General features: G+C 38.4%; 1 protein-coding gene across 8 annotated transcripts in view; it reads left to right on the forward strand.

Moving 5' to 3' along the window:
* Window positions 1–24280, forward strand: part of ANO4 (anoctamin 4) — a 228358-nt gene that overhangs the window by 162287 nt on the left and 41791 nt on the right. For all 8 annotated transcript variants that reach the window (XM_068938779.1, XM_068938789.1, XM_068938844.1 and 5 more), the window contains 7 exons: window positions 280–411; window positions 11118–11224; window positions 12043–12098; window positions 12893–13014; window positions 19563–19697; window positions 20491–20587; window positions 21135–21195. In XM_068938779.1, coding sequence (XP_068794880.1) covers window positions 280–411; window positions 11118–11224; window positions 12043–12098; window positions 12893–13014; window positions 19563–19697; window positions 20491–20587; window positions 21135–21195 — 710 coding nt within the window. The remainder of the gene's footprint in view (window positions 1–279; window positions 412–11117; window positions 11225–12042; window positions 12099–12892; window positions 13015–19562; window positions 19698–20490; window positions 20588–21134; window positions 21196–24280) is intronic.

Genomic DNA, 24280 nt, shown 5'->3' on the forward strand with positions numbered 1-24280 from the left:
TAGCACCATGTATTGCCAGCATTGCTTTTCTATTAAGACAAAATAAGATGCTTCTCCATCAAAAGCTGGATTAATTATCCAGCTTGATTAGTAATCAACTTCAGCACATATAATTTGGTCTGACTCAAAAACGTGAAAGACTTTTCTTTTTTGCAGTTGTAAATATAAATATTAAGTGGCCTAGTTTGCCTGCATACGTTTTTTGTAATTGCTCTGCAATGTAATAGAAAAAAGACATTTCTCACTATCTCAACTGATCACGCTTTTCATGTATTGCAGGATCGAGAAACAAATAAGCAGGTTTCGAGGATGGTTACCTAGAAAGCCAATGAAACTGGACAAGGAGACACTGCCAGACCTGGAGGAGAATGACTGCTACACTGCCCCATTCAGCCAACAAAGGATTCATCAGTGAGTATTTTATTATGTCTTAATTGCAAGGTGAAAACTTCTCCTACTGTGTTCACCTAGGAAAAACATCCAATTCTTAGTTCAAGCTTTAAAGACTAGTGCCTTCAAGTTAGTTCTTTGCCACACAGAGGGAGAGATAGAAAGTCCTAAGAGAGCATAAGTTGTGTTTGCATTTCTAATAATTAAGGGTCCATCCCAAAGGCAAAAGAAATCAATGGAAAGTTTCCTTTTGATTCACTGGAATTTCACTTGTATCCTTAAAGCAGTCAACTAGCTAATTCTCTCTTGTGTCAGAACTGCAGTTGTTCTTTGACAGATAAAGAGGTACAAAAACAGCACAGATGAGAATATTATTGGTCTAATCAAAGTTACTCCTCCTTACATCGATGACTGAAATAAATTGATACTGCATTTCATTCCTAGTTATGACTATACAACAAACAGACCTCTAAAAGAGAAGAAAATGTTTTTTTCCTATTTCCCTGCCTTTTACAGAAGCAAAACTGCTTGCAAAATGCCAGTGTCAAGTAGCTACGCTTGTGCAAGCATATGAGCGTTTCACCAACATCACTAGAGAAATGATTTGACTACTGGAGGCATTTATTGGCTTGCAAAACACAAAACAGGAAAGACACAAACAGCTTGACTTTCAGATCTCATGTTGAATTTCCAGGGCCATCAAGTTTTAGAGAGAAAAGGAGTTCTTTATGGGTAATTGTAATTTTTGCAATATTGAGAAGAATCATTGACTACCCACGAGGGAAATCACAAAGAATAGACAGCACTGACTAAGGTGTTAACTCTCAATCTGATACAGAGTAAATTACAGTCAGCTCAAAGGCTAAAAATCTGGACTATGTGATTCTGTTCAGGGAGAAGCCAGGTTTAGTTAATGGTCTTAAATGCTTCACTTTGAGTGAACTGTTTTTCAGGGATTGGATTTACTTACTGCGATCGGACTGTATAAAATAGACCTTCTCTGACACAAGTAGTGTCTTTCCTAATACAGCCAAAAACAAAAACACGCACAAATCTGCAGGGAAATTTCGTTAGATGTCTACTTCTAATGGGAGACAACAGCCAGGGTTATCTCTGGTAAGCGGCTGTGCCCTAAGTAGACGTCAGATTTGGACTACAGTCTTCGGACACTTGAGCAAAATGATGGGCCAGTTATTGTGCATTGCAAGAGGAATCATATGTGCAAATTAGTTCAGGAGTAGATCAATGAAAATGAAAATGAAGAATCTGGAATGTCTGGATTGATATTTTTATTAGTAATTATAGTAATGGTTAATTTACCTTAAAATCATTGTACATAAGAAAGGTTTTAAGGTGGCTAGAAGGAGAATTGTCATATGTGAACAAGAATGAGTCTTTTTCATTCTTTCTTCTGCCTTGTTCATGTTTGATCTGGAAAGCTAATTTTTTTTTTTTATTAAATACTAGTTTAAGTTCAGTAACATTCCCACTGTTGTTTAGCACTATCTTTATATCGCTGTATACTTTTAAGCTCTACTCCCCAGCTGACCTGACATTTCTCTGGCTTTCTGTTTAGTCTCCCATTCCTTTTGTGTGGAGCTGATATAAGGCTGGCTGAGTTGCTCTCCTTCCCCCAATCGGTGCTTGCTCTGACTGGATTCCTGTATCATGTTCCAGCTGGTTGGCTGTTTGTCAAATTCTCCTTCACTAGGGGCATTTTGAACTATAATGACTTTTTCAATCATCATCTATTGAATTGCATGCAAGTTTTTTAATTGTTCCGACAATTTCAGGACATGTTGGTAAGCAGAGTATTTCCATAATGTCTTTAGTATATGTTTTTAATCCTTGGTTGTGGAGTGCAAGTATTGAATAACTGGAAACGCAGATTTAAAAAGAATGAAATTCTTGGGCTGCAGAAATGAAAAATTGCCATCTACAATAATGCTATGATAATTTATCTCCATTTTTCTTCTGTGGTAAGAAGAGCCGGGGAGTTACATGTGGAAATCACGTTGCCCTCAACAGATACATCATCCTGTAGTCTGAAATAACAAGCCACAGTCCCCTCTTTCTTCTTGGGTGGCGTCCTTTTCCATTTGCAGTCGTCACACACTCGTGCCAAAATCGGTTTAGCCGGAAAGTGCCCAGGACGGTGTTAGTCCCATGACCACGCGGACGCTCGGCTGGTACTCTGGGGCATGTTAGACCCTTCATGAACATAAGACTTTTTTCAAGAAGGAAAATATGTTTGTAACAGGCTGAGTTTTTGAAGTTCTCAGGGAACAGAGAGTAGGTGCAAGGCCTTCAGCCTTGGTGCGTTAAGTCTTAAAATGGTAGCTGAAAAACGTCCCTAGTGTTTGCTTTTCCTTTTGTTCAGATCTTGCACACAGATTTTGAATTTTGAGTTGCAAGTTTATGCAAAAAAGATAAAGTTTTCTTGCAAATCTGGAATCTGTAGTGAAAAGATGGGATAAAAGTGGGAAGCATATTAAACTATTCTTTTAGATTTTGGCCAGCATAAAGGAAAAATGTGAGTATTTCTGAGTAACTATTTTCCTCATGCTTTAAGAAATAGCCATCAAAGACTAAAATACATGATCAGTCTTCTAATTACATTGAAGAGGATTTTTCTGATTAGTGTACCAGTATTTTTGGAGAGCAAACTATGTGCTTTTGCCAACTGAAAATGTCTAGGAAGTCTCTGTTGTCATAAATTAATGTTTATCCAAGACATTCTGAGCTATCACTTAATGGTTATTTAGTAAAATACCCACAAATACAACTATCTTGGAAGTATAAGTGAGTTTTAAACTGAGTTTTCACAGAAGATCTCCATGTCATCACTGTAGATTTTGCCACATACTATGCCTGGAGATTGCTGAATTGTTCCTTCTCTTCTGGTTTTACATGCTTTTAATTTTCTAAAGTATTTTTCCTTAAATATTCATCTGAAATTCTCCGTGCTTGATGTTTGCCCAAATATTGTAATAGGGGTTTTCAATTCCTTATTTCTTCCTTCCTTCATAGCCTCAGATGCCTCTTCAGAAAAGAATGAGTAGTTTACATTTTTCAGTCTAGCCACAGTTTTCATATCCAGGTCTCCAGTCTGATTTAAATGACGTTTGAAGTATAGACTGAATACAGTCTTCACTTATAAGAGCTGCTTTTAAAAACATGGATTGACAGATGGCTGACAGTACTTATAATGCTGAGTCTGGGGAAAAATAGTTAAGAAAAAACTAACAGGGCTTGATCACGTTTTGTTTCTATAGGAATTCATACTTCTGAAGTACTGATGTACAGTGAGCATATGTGATTTTAATAGATCATACTGATGACTTTTTCCATTCTTGCGTTCTTCCTTCCCATTCAGATGGAAAGGCCAGGTGTGGAGAAAGGTAGCTTTCAGAAAAACTGTAAATTTGTGTTAAGAGACACAGCTAATCCTCTGACTCCTTCCCAAAGCAGGCGAGAAAAACTGCAAGAATCACATTTGTAAGAGGTGTCTATATCTTTTGTGGCATGGTTTAAGGTTTTATTTTAAAGGGATTATGGCACACCGTGGAGGGTATATAGTAAATTGTCATTCTAAGAGAAGAAGACCAAAATTCATATTATTTCCCAAGTAATAGGAAATCTCTTCTTGGAGGAAAGAATCTCTATCTGGCTGAGGCAGGCATTTTGCTAGAATTTTGTGGAATAAAAAATGATAATTTTCAAGATAGACTTCTGAGTAGTATCTCTCCTCTGCAGCCACAGCTTGGGAGGAGCTTTATTTATGCCATAGCATTTCTTCTGAAAAGTATCCTTTACAGGAATGCACAGTGCACAATATCTGAGCGATATGACAGTAATTAGTTGTTTTTCTACAACTTCTTACTTATTTTATGTAGTGAGCTGCTAGTCAGCTGGGAATATTAACAGTAGTAATTAGCTGTGATTTCTTAGATAGCTGTATAGTAGCTAGGAAAATGCTTTTAATTGCTGCTTAGAGATTTAAAACATTATATCAGGAGGTATTTTCCCTTTTCTTCGGGAGGGGGAAAAGCTCTCTGGTTAAATATTAATGCAATATATAACTGAATAAAACACTTTAAATATTTATTTCTAGCATGAAAATTAAATAAAAACTTTACACATTTATGAGGACTAGGACAGTATCTGGATTAATTAAATAAAAATGGCCCTGTATTCCGCAGGTCAGTAGAGTTATCTTCATTTATAGTAAGTGCTGTTGTGGTACATGAGGATCTAGTCCCATATTTTTGTCAGACTTTGCAGATGTCTGTCTCTTGGGGTGGAGTTCCACTTTACATTTTCTCTGATGCTCAGATTGGCCCTAATAAATCCCATCCCCAGCAAGATGATCTGTGCCCATGTCCCGCTGCTTCACCCCTCGATCATGGATGGGACCAGAGAGCAGCTGCTACTGAGATGAGGCACGAGGCTGCAGGGACGCTTGCCTGGTTAGAACCAGCGTGCCTATGCTGGTGCTTATATACATTTATAGTATAATAAATAAATATTTGTGAATGGCTTTTTGTAAGCAGGGAATCCAATTTCTGTGAGATTTCTACTGCTGAGCAACAACTTTCTGCAATCAGACTTGGAAACACTGTAATGAGTTTCTTAAATTCCATCTGATTCTGAAAGTTTTAATAGTCCGGCAAGCTGAATAAAAGAGGGCATCACTGGAAAATAAGTAAAGCTCGTTTCATCTCTAGTGAATATTCCTGAGCGAAGCAATTTGAATTAGGAAGTGATTGGGGTGGGGGGAAGAGTATGATTGGGGGTGGAGGAGCAGAGGAAGATGGAGGAGAGATTTAGCATTTTCAAGGCTCTTTCTGTTTTCCTTTTCAGTTTTGAGGCTGTGATATGTTCAGTCTGACATAGCTGAAGCCACTAATATATTCTCCATCCCAAAGAGAAAAAGAGATCCTGGTTTAGGCATGTGATGGAAAAAATCACTAATAACCATTAATAAACACTTCCTTTTAGGTAAGCATAAAAGTCAGTCGCACAAAATGGAAATAAACAGAAAGTGGTAATAATATACCCATTTTCATATATATACTACAGGGATGTGGGGTGATGTTCTCCCTGGTATACTGCAGGCTCTTCTTGTTGCTGCCACTACAGCTGATGGTTTTGTGTCCCAAATGTTAAATTAGGTAAAAAGCTGCCATTTCCTCAACCAACAATGATTAGTTAGTGCTAGTGTTTTGCCTGGAAGTGCAGGGGTTTGGACATTTTTCCTGTACTAAAGGATACACTTCTCTTTTATAGTGATTATTGGTTCAGACAACATCTGCGCTTTTAGTTTGTACTGCCTCCAACAGTAGGCATTTGCTTGGAACATATTTTTTAGTGCAGTGAATGTCAGGCATCGAATGTTTCGGTTTCTGGGGATCCCATGGAGCAAAAATGCACGTGGTCACGATTTATAGCTTTGTAACGACATCATGAATGTTCAGCTTTCACCTTGTATATCCTACCAGTATAGCAGAAAAGAGCCTTTCATGAATTTTGCTTCTCCAAGATAAATTTAGAAGCAAGGGCAGTTTCTTCAAATTGGTGTTGGACCACAAATGCAAGAGCTAAATTTACCCTTAAAGTATCTGTGCAGCAGAGGCCAGCAACCTGCAAAATTACCAAAGGGAATGTATGAAAAGGAATTTATCAGCAGTTTGTTCTTCACTGAATTCATATTAATTTGAGGGCATTCTTTAGATGACAGTTGGCTTTATTGTCTTTGTTCTACTTTGCTATCTATGACAAGATAGTTTGACATCTCCAGTTCAGAGCCTAATTAAGAAAGCTACAAATATCATTTCAAAGCAATTAACCTTCACCGACTCTCCATGTCACTTACAGTATGAATATAAGAGCAATATTTCCACATTATGACATTTTTAAAAGGAGCTTTAATTAAGGCTCAACTCTGGAACCTTTTCTGCCAGAAGTGCTCTCGTTATCTTCGTTGGGACTTTCCTTATAAGTAGGGACGGTTCACATAAATATAGGGTTATAGGACCAGGCAAATGGACCTAACTGTCGTGGAACAAATCATTGGAGCAAATTATCTACCTATACATTATCTTCACAAGTAATACAAATAACAATGTATTGATTCTTGCTTAATTTTTATCTTACAAATGTTGTAAGTGACAAAGCAGTGATCAAAACCTTCATTCAAACTATCTCGTAACTAAAGCCTGAACGTATACAGGGCCTGCAAACAAGCTGTAGCATTCTTGTAAATATTGAAGCCCTGGTGTATGCTGAAGTTCTGGCGAGAGCAGCAGGAACGGAACAGCTGAAGACATCATCCCATCTGAAAGCAACAAGGGTTAAAAAGCTTTCCAGGAAGCTTTGTGCAGTTCAGAGCTCAGTAACATCTGATGAATATTTACCTACAGCTAGTTTGGAAATGCTCTCAGCTCTGGCCTTTTGAACTGAAATTTGAAGGGCGAGGCGCTCCACAGACTGAGAAACGCTTTCTGCTCTGAATTCCTTATTGGATGCTGTAGACCATGAAACAGGCTTGATGGCTGTTGTCGGAATATGGATTTACTGCTCGCATTCAGAAAGGAGACATCCTGGAGGTCTGGCTGGCACAAAAACTTTGGAGGATATCTTACAGAAATAAAGGCCCAGAAATCCCAGGGCAGAAGAAAGGCGGTACAAAGGGATAGATCCTGCACCGAACTGCCTGTATCTCTGACAAGGGCAACCTCTTTGATTCCAGAGAAAAATCAGAACTTCCCTCAGCATTGCCATAATTTATGTCAACTTCTAACAGGGATCTTGTAACACAAAGTTAGCACTGTTTGAGATATTCTCAGCCTTTCGGTGTCTCCCACTCGTGTCTGCCTCACGCTTCTGTGCCCTGTGCCAGAGCTCAGTATGTCAGCCCTTGGTTGTGTTGATGCTGCTCCTTCCGGGGCTTCTCTATAGACAATTTCACAGAAATGATTTGGCCTAACCAAAAGAAAAAAAAAACTTGCTTTTTGTGTTGAAAACAGCCAAGGTTTATTTTTAACCCTTACTACACGCAATTCCATTCCAAAACCATGACAAAGTTAAGGATAGTCCAGGATATCCAGAGGACTCATTTTTTGCACTCCTTTCTCACCTCTCGTGAACTCTAGCATCTCCTCTGCATCCCTGTCTCTGTGAAAAATGTTGGAAAATGCTAAAGGACGTATGCCTTGGCCCGCTCCAGCCATGGTGAGTTCTCCCACTCCTCTCCACCTCCTGTCCTCTGATGCCTGCTACTGCCAAGGATGGGCAGGGCAGAAGCTCAGGAGATCTTGCACTTACTTACGTTTCAGGATTGTTTCAGCTAGTTCAGGAATAGACAGGGTGTTTCATGGCTGTTACCGTACTGGGATGTTGACATCTGCTTCACAGAGACACCTGCACATTCCTTCTAGGTCCAGTGAGATCAACAACTGTAACAATACAGTTACTGCAATTATAAATGAGTACAAATGACTAAAATGCTCTTTTAAACAAGTAGTTCTTACTTCGTTTTGAAAGTGCACAGTGTTTGATTTCAGCCTTTTTTTCAGTCATGGCTCGTGAAAATAGAAGTGACTAAATGCAGAATGGCTGTTAGCATACTCGTCCTGAAAAAGCTGTTGAAAGTACTACCTATAGTTGCAGTCTGACACAGTTATAATAATGGATGGGCAAAATAACCTTATATAGCAAGGAGACTAGATCAACGTTATTGCTGTTATCTGGGTTAGTTTTACTGGTTACCCAGATAAGGGGATTCAGTTCTCAGCTGAATACTACAAGAACTCACAGCTGAGTCAAAATGAAAATTATTGTGCCATTTTGGTTTTATAAGTTATCTATCTTCACACTCCTTTAAAATTCAGGGCTACTTGAGAGATGAAATCTTGGAAAAGAAAGCCAGACTTTAAAAGAAGAAAAGAGGTAGGAAAATGCAGAATATTCAAGGTGTTTCTGTTTTACTACTTTCTTTTAATTTGTTCCTACTATAGGACATCATGTATTGGTTATGGTAACTGCCGAAATTTAGCATAAGGCAATGAGAGGTGGAACCGTTCTGTTGACTCAAATTTATGACAGGAGATGGATCAGGTGGGACTTGTTAGCTTCAATCCAGATAGTAAGGGTTTTGCTTCCCCTTCTGAGGATGAGAAAGACCTGGTGTGTGAAGTGAGATTGCAGAAACCGGTACTGTAAAGCAATTTATTGTATGTGTTTGTTATTGAATTTAGTGGAGAGGCATAATCCTAAAAGCAGGTAGAGGAATTAATGTTTCCTGAGTCCCATTCATGTAGAAAAGCCTTCTTCTTTGAGTATAGGGGTATTTTTAATTGAAGTTAACTGACTGTAAGAGGGTACAGAATAAAGATTTTGAAATCATGCTTGCTTGAAGATCGTAAAATCTAACAGCAACACTGAAAACTGCTCCTGTGTTTTTTTTGTTTGTTTGTTTGTTTTTTGCCATCAGTGCAAATCCTCTATTGCTCCTGGAGGGCCAGATTCTGCCTACTTTGTATTGATAAAAAAGGTGAAGGAATTAATTTTTTTTAAGGTGGATAAACTATAAAGGGAGAGATCCAAAACCAAATCTGTAAGTGGGACTACAAGAGGAAAATGGCCCAATACAGAACTCCAGTTTCAGCTGGAACTGGTGAAGTTTTATCATCTTCAGCATTTAGGTTGTTCTTAACCTAGCTTCCTTAAACATTTGGGCTTTTACGTTGATAGCGTTTTCCTTTTTTGTCAAAATCTTTCTAGTAATTACTGTTTTACCTAAAGGTTACTTTCAGCCAAATTTGATACAGGTATAGCTGTCTCAAAGATGAGTACAGTCTTTCTGATTTTGTGATTATCAGCAGCTTGAAATGGGATAGCGACCCAAATCTGTCCCTATATAGAGGAGAAGACAGCCAGGACTTGCCAGTTATATGTGCTGTTTGGTAGCAGCCTGTTGGGAAATCAGCACATAGATAGTAGTCAGCCAGTCTACAGAAATTACCTGCAACAGCTCCTGCAGGGCGTGTGTAGGGCTCTGGGGATGTTAGGGATATGGGAGAAGCTGGAAGTACAGTATTGAATAGATTGTGGACACGGAAATGGCCTATGAGTATCTGGAGTGGGTGGGAAAGGAGGCATGAGATACTAATCTCTAGAAAACCAGATTTCATTAATTATGCTGCTCTTGGAACAGCTTGATTTTCATACCTTCGCTTTTGGGATTTTTTACTGTGTGCCTTTGAAACTGAACATTAGGAACTTTTGGATCAAGTCTTGTCAGCAGAGAATTTTGATAATAGAGAGGGAGGATATGGAGTCCATAAAGTCCAGAATTCAGGCTGCTTGGCTGTCTTTCTAAATGAATGTGGAGGGACAAGGCCATATATCATTTCCTATAAGTAAAGGTTCACTCTGAAAAAGGGTGTTTTGTTTGGGCAAAATTACCTGAGGAGAAAACTGAGCACTGAATCCCATGTTGTGCAGAAGACAAAGTAACATAAATACATGCCAAGCCCCCTCTTCGGGTTATTTATTTCAGCTAAAGTCAGACTAGTTTAATGTACTGTCCAGCAAGCTGGCCTCTCTACAACATCCCTTGATTTTACCTTTTTATTTGTTTATCAGTTTATTTACTTCCTTAGCTCTCACAAGCACAGAAGAAAGAAATAATCTTATGGCCTATCCAAAATATTTTGAAAAATATGAAGCCTTCAATTCAGTCAGTTACTAAGAATCACATTTTCAAAAACCATTGAGTTTCCTCAAGATGTGCACAGACTCCTACTTCATCAGAAACTCCACCCGCCTATCTGCTTATTCGAGAGCCTAAATGACTTTCACAGTCTAGCCTGAAGCCCCTACTCACCTCAGGCAAGCATGAGAATTTTTTTTTAGGGGGATTTAGGTGACGAGTTTAAACAGTATTTCTAAACTAAAACACTTTTATTGTTTGCATTTTTCTGGTGAGCATGATGATGTACTAAAATATAGTTTTCCTTGAGTATGTGTGTTGTATGTGGCTAATAAATCCATATATAAATATATGATATGCCAGCCAGTCTAATCAATACAATATATTATGTGGCTAATGTTTTGTTGAATTTCCTTGATTCATTACGATCCTGTCTAAACTATTGAACCTGCATTCATACATAACTCCATGAGTAGCTCCTGAAAGCTATTTTTCTACTCTAGCTTCCAGGACCAAACATCGAAATATATAATATTTTCAGTTTCTAACGTGGTATTTTGATTTTCAGTAACTGTGGTTAGCAGAATCATTTTTTACAGAGTGGATGTTTCCATCTGACTGTTCATGGTAAAGCATAATAAAGAAGTCTGAAGTGGAAATCACACGTGAATTTCTACAGCTGCACTTACAAGTCCTATATTTTTGCAAACACGTGTGCAAGCATTTTGCAGTTTTTGACAAATTATCTAATGTGATGCTTCTGATAATGAATGATTAAATATCTTGGATCTTTCTGCAAGCTTCTCTGTGCCATTCTTTGCTAGGGAATGAATACCAACACTGAGATATTCTCTGGTGAATTATCTCACTTAATCTGGTGCCCTTTAATCTTCCTTACACTTGCTCATATCCTACAGATTCTTAGTGTGCTATAGAAATTAATGGAACTCAGCATTGCTTTAAACGTGCTACTATATGTTCCTGACATGGTCTTGTTTGTGTTTTTATATAGCTTCATCATACACAACAAAGACACTTTCTTCAATAATGCTACAAGAAGTAGAATTGTACACCATATTTTACAGAGAGTGAAATATGAAGAAGGGAAAAACAAAATTGGTAAGTGCTGAGCTAAGTGCTTTTATATGTGGGTGCTAAATTCCATTTAGTTTTTCATTGCCTGTAGTTTTTCAGTCCTAGTTCAGTGACTCTCCCAACAAAAAGTGCCCGTGTCTCAGCAGTCCTTCATTGCTTTTCTCCTTGTTCTCAGCAGAGAGGGGCAAGGCCTGGATGGGGTGTACAATTACTTTTGGGCACTAAATAGTGATCTTTTTGGTTCAGAGTTCAAGTGTGTTAGCTGGCCTTCTGCTCCTACAGCCTGTACCTGTTCTATCTGTTAGTCCTGCAACTTTCATAAGACACAAACTGAACATATCTTACCAAATTGTGGTTATATGAAAATGGAGAGTTTCAGGTGCCTTACTATCCTGCAATTCCAAAATGTAGAGATCTTCCCTGAAGTTTTCAGCTCTCAGGAAATACAGCCCTTCATCTAAATAGCTTCTTCCAGCGAGCTTTAATATAAAACAAGCTTTAACATATCAGTAAACCAAAATATATGGAGTCAAACTTTAATCCTGGCATGAGGTCGCTGATTTCACTAAAATGACACTGAAGATGGATTTGGCAAAAAAAAAATCTTTAAACTTCAGGCACAATAAATGACAGGTTGTGATTAATTTTGAAAAGTCTGCTTTGCTTGTGTTATCCCCTAGTTCATCAAAACCTAAAAATAAATTTTTCCATTAGTATCTTCTACTGTCAGTGGGCTGCAAATTACATTTAGCCAGCTTACTATGAAAATGTGTTTAGCTTTATTTATATAGCAGTTATTCTAGTCCTATTGGTAAATAATTGGATACTTTTTTGGTTTTTAGGTCTGAATCGATTGCTCAGTAATGGCTCCTATGAAGCTGCATTTCCTCTTCATGAGGTATTTTTCCCAGTTTTTGTTCCCTTTAGAACTTACACATCCCCCAAAAATCAAAGACTTATTTGTGTAAATCATTTGTTCTCAATCCTAATAATAACTCTCTTTTGCATTCCACACCTGTCTCTGATATTCCTTCCATTTAGTAATTAGGAAGGCCCCACTGATTGTGACCATATTACAACGCTTTTGAGATACTGAAGCATCTTCCCAGTCCTGAATTAGGAGAGAAAAAAAGAGAATCTTAAATTTATTTAATCAAAATAAAAACATTGTGATTGAATTAAAAACACATTCAATTTCAGTAATTTCAAAATGTTTCAACATTGGCCTTTTTTCAACCTCTTTTAATGCAAATGTACTAAATTGTTTTTAAAATGGCTTAAAGAACATAGACTTTCAAATGCTAAAATGTAAAAATAGCACATTTGAAGATGCTTTTTTCTTGAGGGGGGGAAAAAAAAAAGGAAGTAAAGAAAATTGTCCTGGATCTGTTCTGTGGAAAGTTTTTGATTTTGATAGATCAGTATGTTTTCAGAGGGGAAAAATATCATGCGCTGGATTTCTATATCAGTTTCTCCAGCTTATAGCCTTTGACTTGAACACTTGCTATCTAATACATTTCTTAGGAAGAAGAGTCTTAAATTTCAGTCAAGTCAGAGGAAAACATCCTCTTAATGTCGTATTTATTGTTTGGTGTCCAAGAATAGAGTTTGCATAAATTGTGTTATCCCTATACCTAGTGAGAGAGATTTCTTAGCTATTCTTTTTTGCTACTGTTGTTCATTAACGTCCAGGGAAGTTACAGAAGTAAGAATTCCATAAGAACCCACGGGGCAGAAAACCACAGACACCTGCTTTATGAGTGCTGGGCTTCCTGGGGAGTATGGTATAAATACCAGCCGCTGGATCTCGTGAGGTAAGAACTTCCTGCTTTTAAAATGTCACCTTATGTATGCTTTGGGCATAGGTTCTTCTGCCAAAACCATGAAGAGCTCAGGTAATTTCTGCAGTCCTTAAGAACTGATCATGCGATGGGAGAAATCCATTTTATTCATTCCTGCCACTATGCTCAAAGAAATGTCTCTAGAGGAGCTTGTAGGAGGAGCTGAAAGGAAAGCAAAGGAAGTTTCCTTCTGGAGTTTTCTGAAAGCAAAACTTCTAATGGATGCGTTGTAGAATATTTAGGGGTGAAAAAGGGGAAGAGAGAAATCTGTGGAGGCTGGGGAAACATGATTGAATCGCCATCCACTGGCGAGTTCTTGTTCATCCTTAGAGCATGGCTTTGATTAAAAGAAAAAAAAACAAAAACAGGCTCTCATCAGCTAGATCCTCTTATTTTTTCCAAAAAGCAATCACAGGAGTGGCCCCGATGAAGTTTAATGATGCTCACAGACACTGAGCATGCTACTGTGTTCACAGCACTAATGATGGGTGGAAGCTTGATGCCTCTTCTCTACTGAATCCTCCAAACTTAGCCCAGCCACATCACCACAGTTTAGATTTATTTTCAACTTAGAAATAGCCTGAAAGCAAGAAACGCTGAGAAAGCTGAGACTTGGCTCTGAATTATCGTAGCCCTTTTAAATCAAGGTTTCTAAATGGACTTGCAGGCTCTAATGGAGGATTACGTATTTTTTATGCTTATCTAGAGAGTCAGATCTTTTACTGATCACTTTGGCAAAACTGTTGTTGGGATTCAATGGGCTTTTTCTGTTTGAAGAGGAGAATATGAAGCTACAAGGGCCTATAAATAAAGTCTTAAGATGTACTGGAATCACTGAAGATATTGGTATGCTTGCCATTTGGGAGGGTCGTATAGAACATGCAATTGGTCCAGTCCACAAATTTCCCCTTTCATAAGTCCTGTAACTGATAGAAATCTTTGCTTTTATTGATTTCAAAACTATTTCTAAATAGAAAGATGTGTAAAGGATCCCCTGGAGGCAGAAGGTGTTAATGTTTAAGGCCCTATAAACCCCATCCATTTCATGAAGCAGATGTTCAATTTCATAGAGAAAAAATTCACAGAGAAATACAGTAAGAGGATTTTACTGAGTTATATATTTTGTAAAATGCTTTAGAAAACAAAGTTATATATTTGTACCTCATAAATTAATTGTGAGAGCTTTTCATTTCTTTCTGAGCACATTGGCCCGGACTGAAATATGGACATTTTGCCAAATTGCACTACGGAAGTTGATCATTTATTGAGGAGCCAGCAGTTATACTGAAATTGTTTGGTTTTAATTTCCCTGGTATACAATAAGATATTAATGTCACAGTATAAAAGATTTATATCTATAATTTCTTTAAATCATTTTCACCATTATTCTTTCTGATTGGTGGTCAGGGCTACTGTTCTTCATCTGTATGTCTTGTCTGTGAAAGTGTCATTGAGTCAATATCTGGGTTTTTGTTTAATAGCCATCTGTGACTATGAGTTGTCAGACATCTGAAAGGTCTTTTAAGTACGCTCATAAATGGTAACAGAACGAGCAAGGTTAAAGGTATGATTGTACTGGACCTTGGTAAAGTGCTACCTGAGTAGTCTGAGTGTGATGTTTAAGGTTTTGCAGGATCTTTAAGCTTCTCATCAGACAGTGACACGCATAGATTTTTCCACAGCTATTTTACAAAGGAAGAGAAGCAGTCAAAATAGCAGTCACCCTAGCTACAATCACAAATGTCCTGTGGTGGCTTGGAGGAGGTGCCCATCAGGGAAAAGGGAAAGGGGCAAGGAGTGCTGTGAGGCTCCCTCCGTGAGCGGTGGGAGTGGCACTCAGGGGGCTTTGAAGCTGCAGCCCCAGCCCAGCCTGCTGTTTTTGCCTGGAACGCACCATTGACTGCGATGAATTCACTGAAGGAAGGGTGACAGGAGAGGAGGGGAAATGCCTTTTTCTTCTCACTTCACAGATGCTAGATACTTCGCATTTCCTTAGCTCCTGCCAAATCTTTCTTGTCTACTGCCACGCTCAGGAGCTCACGTGTCTAGTGAGCTGGATTTTTCTCCTTGAAGAGCTGACAACACCAGCAAGACTTGTTGTTCATTTCACTTGGAAGTATTTCAGTATGTGCGCTTCAAGCAGAAGCTTTTTAAGTGCCAGTTCTGCAGCAGGAGTAACTTTTCTGTTTTTTTCCCCAGACCAGCAAGTATGTGGGGTGTGCTTGAAGGGATTAGCGTTGCCATCTGTACAAAAAGAGCGGATGGATGTTAATTCTTCCTCAGATGTTTGGCCAGAACTCACTGCTTGCAGCTGACATTCCTGTTATTAGATGCTTTAGAGAGGCTAAGAAATAAATTAATCATAGAGAATAAAATGACCCACTCATTAATAGATATAGTATTTCCACGATAAAATCAAGCTGCTACAGTGGTGATGGAAATTGTTCTTACTTTGATGCTGTCTTATTCTTCCCTTAGCTGTTAAAATGGAGTCTTAAATCTCTAGTGCTGTCAATCTGGTGCCTTCCAGATTTCATTTAATCTCATCAGCTGGCTGTTATGGAGCTAGTAGTCACTAGAAATAAACAAGAAAAAGCCATCTGAAGGGAATTGCATGATTCTGCATTCACTCTGTGTTGAAAGACATGGCAGTACAAAGGTGTATACTTGACCCAGTTGCAAAAGCACTGTTGTTAATCAGCAGATGTGGAACCGTGATTCTAATTACACTTCTTTTGTAATTTAGAATCCATAGTTACTTTACAAGAATAATTTCCCTTAATAAGAAGAATAAGAATAATAAGATCCCTTGAACTGATAGCAATGGGAAAAAGATAGGACTTTCTGTATTTATATGCTCTAAGACTGTGTAAATTAATGAAAACAATTCCATTGACTCCTGGGGACTTTGGATCACCTCCTTTATACATCTGACAGTGTTTTGTGCATAACTTCTTTCTCCTGTGTTGTCCAAGAGTTATTCCTGTTGCTGCTTGTATGTCCTATTTACAGGACAAAAAGAGAGTGTGAAAAGTGCATTTATGATGCGATAGTAAAGCTGCCTGAAAGACACTGGAAGCAAAACTAATGCCTAAATAACTTGTATTTTGCTCTGTGTTTACCTTAAGTGACTTGATTGTAAGCTGCCAGCTCCCCTTTAATCTTCTGTCAAGCTTTCGCCACTTCCCCGTTCTTCCTGACATAACAGAAAGCTTCATTTGTTCAATACATCTATTGGAAAGCTCTGGCTGTCTTACACCTTGTTTCTGTGGTGTAATAGGTTCTCTATAGGATTGCATTCTGACCTGAGAAAGAATTAATGAAGATAGATCTGTTCTTGGCTTGGGTCCAAACCTGTCTCTGTTCCAGCCCTGTGACTTCCTTCCATGCATCCTGAACCCAAAAAACAATATAATGAAGGTCAGAAAACATAGAGGAGTCCAGTAACACATTTTATGGTCTGAAATCAGACCTTATAGCTTAAAGCTTTTCAAAAATGTGCCTTACTGCTAAATACTGACATTGAAATCTTGGCCCTGTTGAAGTCAGTGGCAGTCCTGCCATTAGAATGGGAGGAGAGACAATTCACAATTAAGGTGGGTGGTATTGGAGGTCTAATATACGTACCAACAGAAAACCGAGAAACTGAAATTTATTTTTTTATATTTCTTTATACTAATAACATAGTATATTTGAGGACAGGAGGAGAGAGGTTTTATTCCATTAGGTGCTTGAAGGTTTTTTAAGTCTTTACTTCTGCAGTGGAAAAATATTTCTGTGGGAGAACCGCGAAAGATACAAAGCATAATTTTCTTACATCACTATTAACAATCAGAAAAATTGGATGATAATGAGTTAGCAAATTTAGCAGAAATGCAAATGTTATTGAGGCTGAAAAAATTCTGAGAGGCCTACAATGAGCAGAATGATAATAGGTGAAATGTAAGTGGAAGTAATGTGCAGTGATGCACCCTAGAAAAAAAATCTCCGTAATTCTTCACATATATTAATGTGTTCTGGATAAACTGTCAGTATCTGGGTAAGAGAACTGCCATCTTTATGGGCCGTTCCATGAAATTCCCATCCAATATACAGTGACAGTGATAGATAAGAACCAAAGAGCTTGTTCCTCATATTTGGTGCAACTTGAAGGAAGGGAGTGGCAAAAGTATCTCTTAGTCATCTTCATCACTTGGGATGATGAGGGTGCAGATTTACTCAAGTACAGTTTGCAATAAACATGGAACTGCTCTGAATATGGCACCCAGTCAGGTCTCCAAAGACCATTTTATTGCCGCAGTGTGTTTCTGGAGTACTCGGTTGGGTAAGCGGTATCTGAGCAGAGACTTTCAGAATAATTGTGCTAACTACTGGGTTAGAAGAAATGAAAGATAAACCTGATTGTGATGCCAATGAGAGCAGTACAGCTTGTGTAATAACATTTGTGAAGCAAAGGTGGATAGTGGAAGCGTTCGTATGTATCTAAGCTTATATATGTCAAAGTAATGTCAATATACAGCACTTATTTTTAAATTTATAAAACCAAGCTCACAGGTGGCCTCAGATGCCTTCTCCTTACATTGCATTGGGTTGCTCCCCATTGTGTCCATTCTTCCTTATGCACAGACTGAACTTTACTTGGGTTGTAGACTAAGATGAAGCTGTTTACTTGATCTCTAGGTCATAAGAGAGTGTTGTGTTTTTTAAATGTTAGATAGAAAGGCTCAATGAAACAAGAAATCAAGTTTCTCAAGATTGGCCTTCAGCTAATAGGGTGGAACATTCATACTCAAGTGTAGGGAATGAAATGAAAAAGATAAATCTTGATGAATGTTAGGTTTATTTCACTACTTTGATCTATGTACATGGAGAAAAAATAGATCCATAAATACTCAGTACAAGTAATCTCATAAAATGTGAGTTTTCTATTTCAGTGGAGCAGGCACAGCTTGACATCCTGTGTTTCAGCCAAATAATTAGACTGAAGGGTTCACGAACGCTTCTAAGTCAGGTCTTAAAAGCAGTTGCCAGTGTTTTTACGACGAGACCTGCTGCCCTTGTTAGAACTGAGCATGTTACTGTTAGCTTTCCGCCTCCTTAGCCAGTAAATTTGGATCTCTGATGAATGACAGAAGAATGAAAACAACATGACAACATTTGACTTCTCATACAGTACCAGTAAACTCAAATGATAATGATCAGTGTAGGTCAGTCCTACTCACTTCACCCTGCAAAGCGTGAGCTCCGTCTAGGCAGATATTGCTCAGGCTGGAAAATCTTGACATGAAGTTTAAAACTGATGATTTTGTCCATTCCAGACCAAGTATTTATTTTTCTCCTCCATTGCCACCAGCCCTGGAGTCCTTCGTGAACTTTTTCTCCTCACTGTAAAAGTTTGGTGAAGAATATTTTCTGGTAACGTGAAGGTGGCTGTGCCGGCTAACTTCCCTCTTCATCCCTGGACAGTTCAGAAGTTTCATCTATAGCATAAATGTGGGTTTTCATCAGCAGCTGTTCTCAAATTTGCTTGACAGCCAGCTTTAAATTGTCTGTAAAGTCTCTGAAGTGCAATATCACCATCTTGCCTCATTCTTCAAAACTAATCTTGCAAATAATCACTTAAAATTTTCATTATAATTGTGATAGCTACATATTAATTTGTAAAACAACTTAATCCGATGATCAGCCTACTATGCGCAAGACTATCAAACAGAGGACAGTGCATGCAGCCTACTCCTATGCTGATGCATCCTGCAAGGGGTTTTGTGCATTTGATGTATTCCTCAATGCATAAATCAAGGTGTGGTTTTGTCTGGGAAGAAGAAAAGTGCTAACAAATAAGTAGCAAATAGGAGGCCCCTGGTCACTTTGCTGTTATTTTTTAAACAGTATGGCTGACAAATTAGAATTAATTCAGAATATTTTCCTGAAGTCAGTGAAGATGATGTATAGAGAAATTTGTTGGACTCTACTTGCACTTTACTTTACATCTGTGTTAGAATCACGAGATTAATTTCCCAGGAACTCTACTAACAAAAGAAATACGAAAATGAAAATAAACTGGATTGGAGAATAACTTCTGGTTGATTAACATCTTAGAAATAATTTGTGCCTAAGTCATTTTTTCTGTTATATCAGTTTTACACAGAAGTGACCATACTTATTTCAGTGCAATTACTTGGGAAATACAGTTACATAGCCAAGAGGCAAAGAAAGCCATTTGTTATCAAGACATGAAGAAGAAGCTTTTTTAAATGAACTCACTGTTTCCTTTCTGAGATCTACATTAGCCTCACTGTAAATTGTGAAATGTGAATTTTTAAGTTCATTTTAAAAATGAGGCAGGTACCTCAGTGTGGACTTAGAAGCCCGATTGCAGGTTTTTTTCTTTAGGAAATTCTGGCTCTGCTCTTTAATCCACCTTCAGATATGATAAAAATATTTTTTTCTATTAATAAACAAGATAAAGCAGATTTATGCTAACTAGCAGGTAACTGAGCTGTTTTTATGTTTTAAAACAGACGGTACTTTGGTGAGAAAATTGGACTCTACTTTGCTTGGTTAGGCTGGTACACGGGGATGCTCTTCCCAGCTGCCTTCATTGGATTGTTTGTCTTTTTGTATGGAGTCACCACGTTGAACCACTGCCAAGTCAGGTAATGTGAACGTTTTGGTTAGGGAAATTACAGCTTTGGGTTATTATAAATAATTTAAGAGCTCTTTGTATGTATTATTAATTGTTTCATTTTGAACTGTCAAATGAATACTCAGGAAAAAGCTGTGCTTTGTTCTCGTAAGGCATCCTGTTTTGCACAGCAGAACTGGGGCGGGATGCAGCTTTTCTTGCCCAGCTCTGGTTGCTGGTGGTGCTAGCCACTCAGCATGAAGTAGGAAAAAGGTACAGCCTGGGCTCCTTCCTTCCTCTCTTAAAAGGCCAGAGAAGGGTGGGGAAGTTTCACTCTCTTCAAGGCCATTCCCAAAGCTCCACCACTGGGAGGCATTTTCAGATGAAGCACTCCCTGGACCTTGTGATGAGTGCTGCATCTCTGCATCTTCCACGCTTAAGACATTGCCTGAGGGAACTCACAAGAATGAGTCAAGGTTACCTAAATGAGCACTCATTCTCACCCTCCTCCTACAAAGGGTCACTTCTGATTCACGGAGAAGCTGGAAATGATAAAAAGCTGCTGCTAGGTTGGCTCTGAAGAACTGTTCTCTGCAGCCAGGATCCCCAGATTGTAAACTCTGAAGCCTTAGACAGTCAACAAATATTCATTATACACATGTGGTTATGAATATCTTGCCCTCAGTTACAGAAAGAACCAATACTGTTTGATATAGTATTGTTTCAAACATAATCAGCTGTTTTATTAGGGAAAGTTATTTATTCATTTTAAGACTGATTGTTGTGCATCAAACTATTAACATTTACCTTTCATCTTTTTTCAGTAAAGAAGTCTGCCAAGCTACAGATATCATAATGTGTCCTATATGTGATAAATACTGTCCGTTCATGAGGTTGTCAGACAGCTGTGTGTATGCAAAGGTACATTTTAAAATATGCAAATAAAAATGCTTTCTTGGTAGCAGTCTTTTCCATGGGCCTTTAGTGAGCTTGGGTAGATAAAAATCTTCAAAGGGGAAATTAATATCAGCCAATATTATCGTCTGTGGTCTTTTACGATGACTAAGTTTGGGCTGTAGACCACCTGGATGCAATTTGTACTGATGGATTCAGCAGTCCCAGAGGTGGTATGCTGGATGCATGTGCTACAATGTCCTTGGCATCAACCTTTGATCAACCTTATGATCCGTCCTGTGTACGCAGCTCCACAAAATGAACGCTTTTGGTTTGAAATAATGAACTGCTCGTACCTACGGTTAGCAGAGGTCACTCCCAGGCCAGACTGGTGGCTGGTCAGCCAATATGGAGTTCTGACTTTGACAGGTGCACGTCACCCATCAAGGGAAGGGTTTCAGTCTTCAGGATTGTCAGTCCAGCTGTGCACTCCATCACGCTAAATTTATTAGGTAAAAATAACAAATAATACCTTATTATCATAAATTGATCAGATTAATACTGTCTCTCTCAGGTAACCCACCTTTTTGACAATGGAGCTACTGTCTTTTTTGCTGTTTTCATGGCAGTGTGGGGTAAGTTTTTCTTTTGATATGTGTAATTTCAGAATATTTTCCTTAAAGCTTCTAATGCACCATAGGCCTTTGTAAACTCCAGCATACCTTTTTCAGACACTGAGGTACACAGTATAGGCCTTACCTCTTTTCCATTTCTGCAAAAAGAAGATAGAAGTAGCTGGAATCAGTATTTTTGTCATAATCATTTTCATTTTTTTAAATATGAATACAGTATGTAGGATCTATCTGGATAGTTACATGTTGGTTTTTGTAGGTGTGTTTAGATCATTGGCACTGAAGCCATTACTCAGTTACTGTTCAGGCCTTGTCTCAGTTTAGGGAAGCTCAGTTTAGCGTGTGCACTAAAAAGAATTAATGCACTATTTTTCCTTGATTTCAGAAAGGCAGTAAAGCCTTCTCTGATGAAATAAATGGGAGATTTATTTGTATGGTAAATAAATGATCCAGAGTGATCTAACTGTGCCACAGAAGTTGAAATTTGCCTTAGGTCGGTTCTATTTCTGGCTCAGCTGTTTTTCCTGCTATGGTCTTGCAGGCAGAATTGCAGGCAAGAGGCAACAGTCATTTTTGGCAGCATATGAAGTCTTTCAAACATGCCCTGAGCATGCCCAGCCTCTTAGGTGCTACCATGCTGTCCAGAGAAAAGATTACTGTCACATATCTTTAGTGAATGGCTTAATGAGGTCCCTCAAAAATGACATCTATCCCACAACCCTTGGAGGTTGAGCCATCCTGATTTAGCCATTATTCTCCATTTCTTTTTCACACATCTCATACTCTTTTCAAAAGGTAGCCAAGTAATTCTCATAATCTTCATTTCAAATAGTGAATCTCTGTATTGAACCACAAGAAGTATCCAAGAGCCAATGGCAGAGCTCTCAGGAGACCATACGTTAGCCTAACAGTCTGTCTAGCCTCCTTCCTCCAAAATTATGTTTTTGTCTTAGTTAGCTAATTAATTCAGGTCATATTCTAGTTTCAGCCTCTTTCTCTATGCACTCACTGAAGCTGAGAATTTCCAAGACAATGTAGGGAAAGGGAGTTTCATCTCAGCTTGGAAAACTGATGGGCTAACAGACTGTAGAAAGTTGATGCTGCTGTGGCAAAATGTGAGATTGTGGAGGTATTTTCATTGCAGTTGGGGCTAAAGCAGCATTGGAACAAGGGAAACCATACTTCCCAGAGACTTTCTGGTACTGTATTTATGAACTGGCTTTCCTCCTGTCTTAAGTGGATTTTCAGTCTGCAATAGGCCTACTGGCAGCTGCAAGCATTACTGTCTCTTCAGTAAATCATAGGGAAAGAGAGGAAACAATGATAGCATTTTGATTGTGGAAACGTTTTTTCCATTGGCATGAAAGAACTGGCAAGCGGATGACGAATTGGCTGTGAAAAGTTCAGCCTTCTAGATGATCCAGTTTGAGAGACAGTAACATAAAATAATGATGGCAGTGCTTTTTGGAAAAAAAAGAGAATGAGAGCAAAAAGGCAGCTAGAAATATGTTACCTTGTTAGCCTGAGCTTAGCCACAGTCTGTTATCTAAAATGCCTTCTTCACTGTCTTCAGATCCATTTGTGAACACCCACCTTGAGGGAGAAGTCTCGTCCATTTGGTTGGGGTTTCCAAAAAGCAGGCATGGTCAGGCCGGGCGTTCCATGAAGAAGTAGTGCGTATGGTGGTTTCCTCCTCTTACTCTGCAGATATCTCTAGTAGATAAACAAGGTGGACTAGTTGTTCGCTTTTTAAATAAATATGAAATGCTTGTTCCGATGATGAGCAAACCGCTGTGGCTGTGGTAGGGAAAGGAATTACCACTGCAAATATCAACGTGGGCCACTTGATTTCTGGAGCAGTGAGGAGCCTGGGTGGAGGACTCTGCAGCGCAGGGTAACACCTCCTGTAATATTTCATTCTGACATAAGGGTTCCCATCCAAGCAGGGCTGGAATTTTCAAGGTTTTAGATTAGCATCCTGGGAGATACTGGAATAGGAATATACTTTTCATCCAAAAATAAACTGATCCATCACCTTACTTAATGTATTTCTACCCTGATTAAGCAAAGTACTATACAAGAAGTAGAAGTAATTGACATTACAGGAAAAAAAAAAAAAGATATTTACTAAAGTTTACCAGAAAGATAAAAGACTTAAGATAATTTTCATTTTAAACTGATGTAGCAACAGACAAAAGATAGTCTTCATTTGATATACTGAAGGAATATGCTGGTAGTTCGTCTAAGCTTTCATGTATTGGAGCTTGTGTTGAATGGAAAACCCCTTTTAATAAAAGAATGGAAACTGTACAACTCTACAGGAAGTAGTAAGTACCTATAAACATGGATTTATTTATTTTTCATGGAGAACAGATAGTTATTAATGCTCACTCCATTTCAGAAACCAGCAAAGAATTTTTCCTTTTGGGAATCTCTAGTATTGATGATGTTTTCCAGATGTTCAGAGCTTTCAAAGAGATGGGAGCAATAGTCACTCCATGAATTTTTAGTATTTCTGTACTGGAGGAAAACACCTACACTTTGCTCTTTATGTATGCCTTGAGATATGTCGAGCTTGAGGAAAACGTAGGTCCAGTTTATAGGAAAAAGTCTCTTTCTTTTTACTGTCTAAACTGGATTCTTATCAAAGACAGAAAGAGAAAGTGAGAAAGATGTTTATTCCATCATACAAAGTGGAAAAAATATATAATTCTCAGAAAAATTTATAGGTGAGTTTGATGCTCAGCGGACCCCAAGCATACTGTTATAAAGCCTGATGGAAGTATAGCATTGCTTTTCCATTTGAAATATTAGGGAAACCTAGTCCAAAGATATTATTGTCTAGATGTTGCCTGAAGCTCAGTAGCAAAGTCCTGTCACTCTCCAACAGGAGATATCAGCCAGCTATTAACCATTTCTAATGCTTTGCTAGAGAAACAGTGGATTGATGTTAGTTTCTCTATCTGCTTCTTTCTCTTACTCTGCATGTCTTTGGGGGAATAAGAGACACAAGAGAAGTCCTTTTTATAATTTCTTCTTCTCTGCCTAGAAGCATATTTTATTTGATAAGGGAAGTAGCTTCAGAACA

Source organism: Struthio camelus, chromosome 1, assembly GCF_040807025.1.
Source record: "Struthio camelus isolate bStrCam1 chromosome 1, bStrCam1.hap1, whole genome shotgun sequence".
In the NCBI taxonomy this organism is placed as follows: Eukaryota; Metazoa; Chordata; class Aves; order Struthioniformes; family Struthionidae; genus Struthio; species Struthio camelus.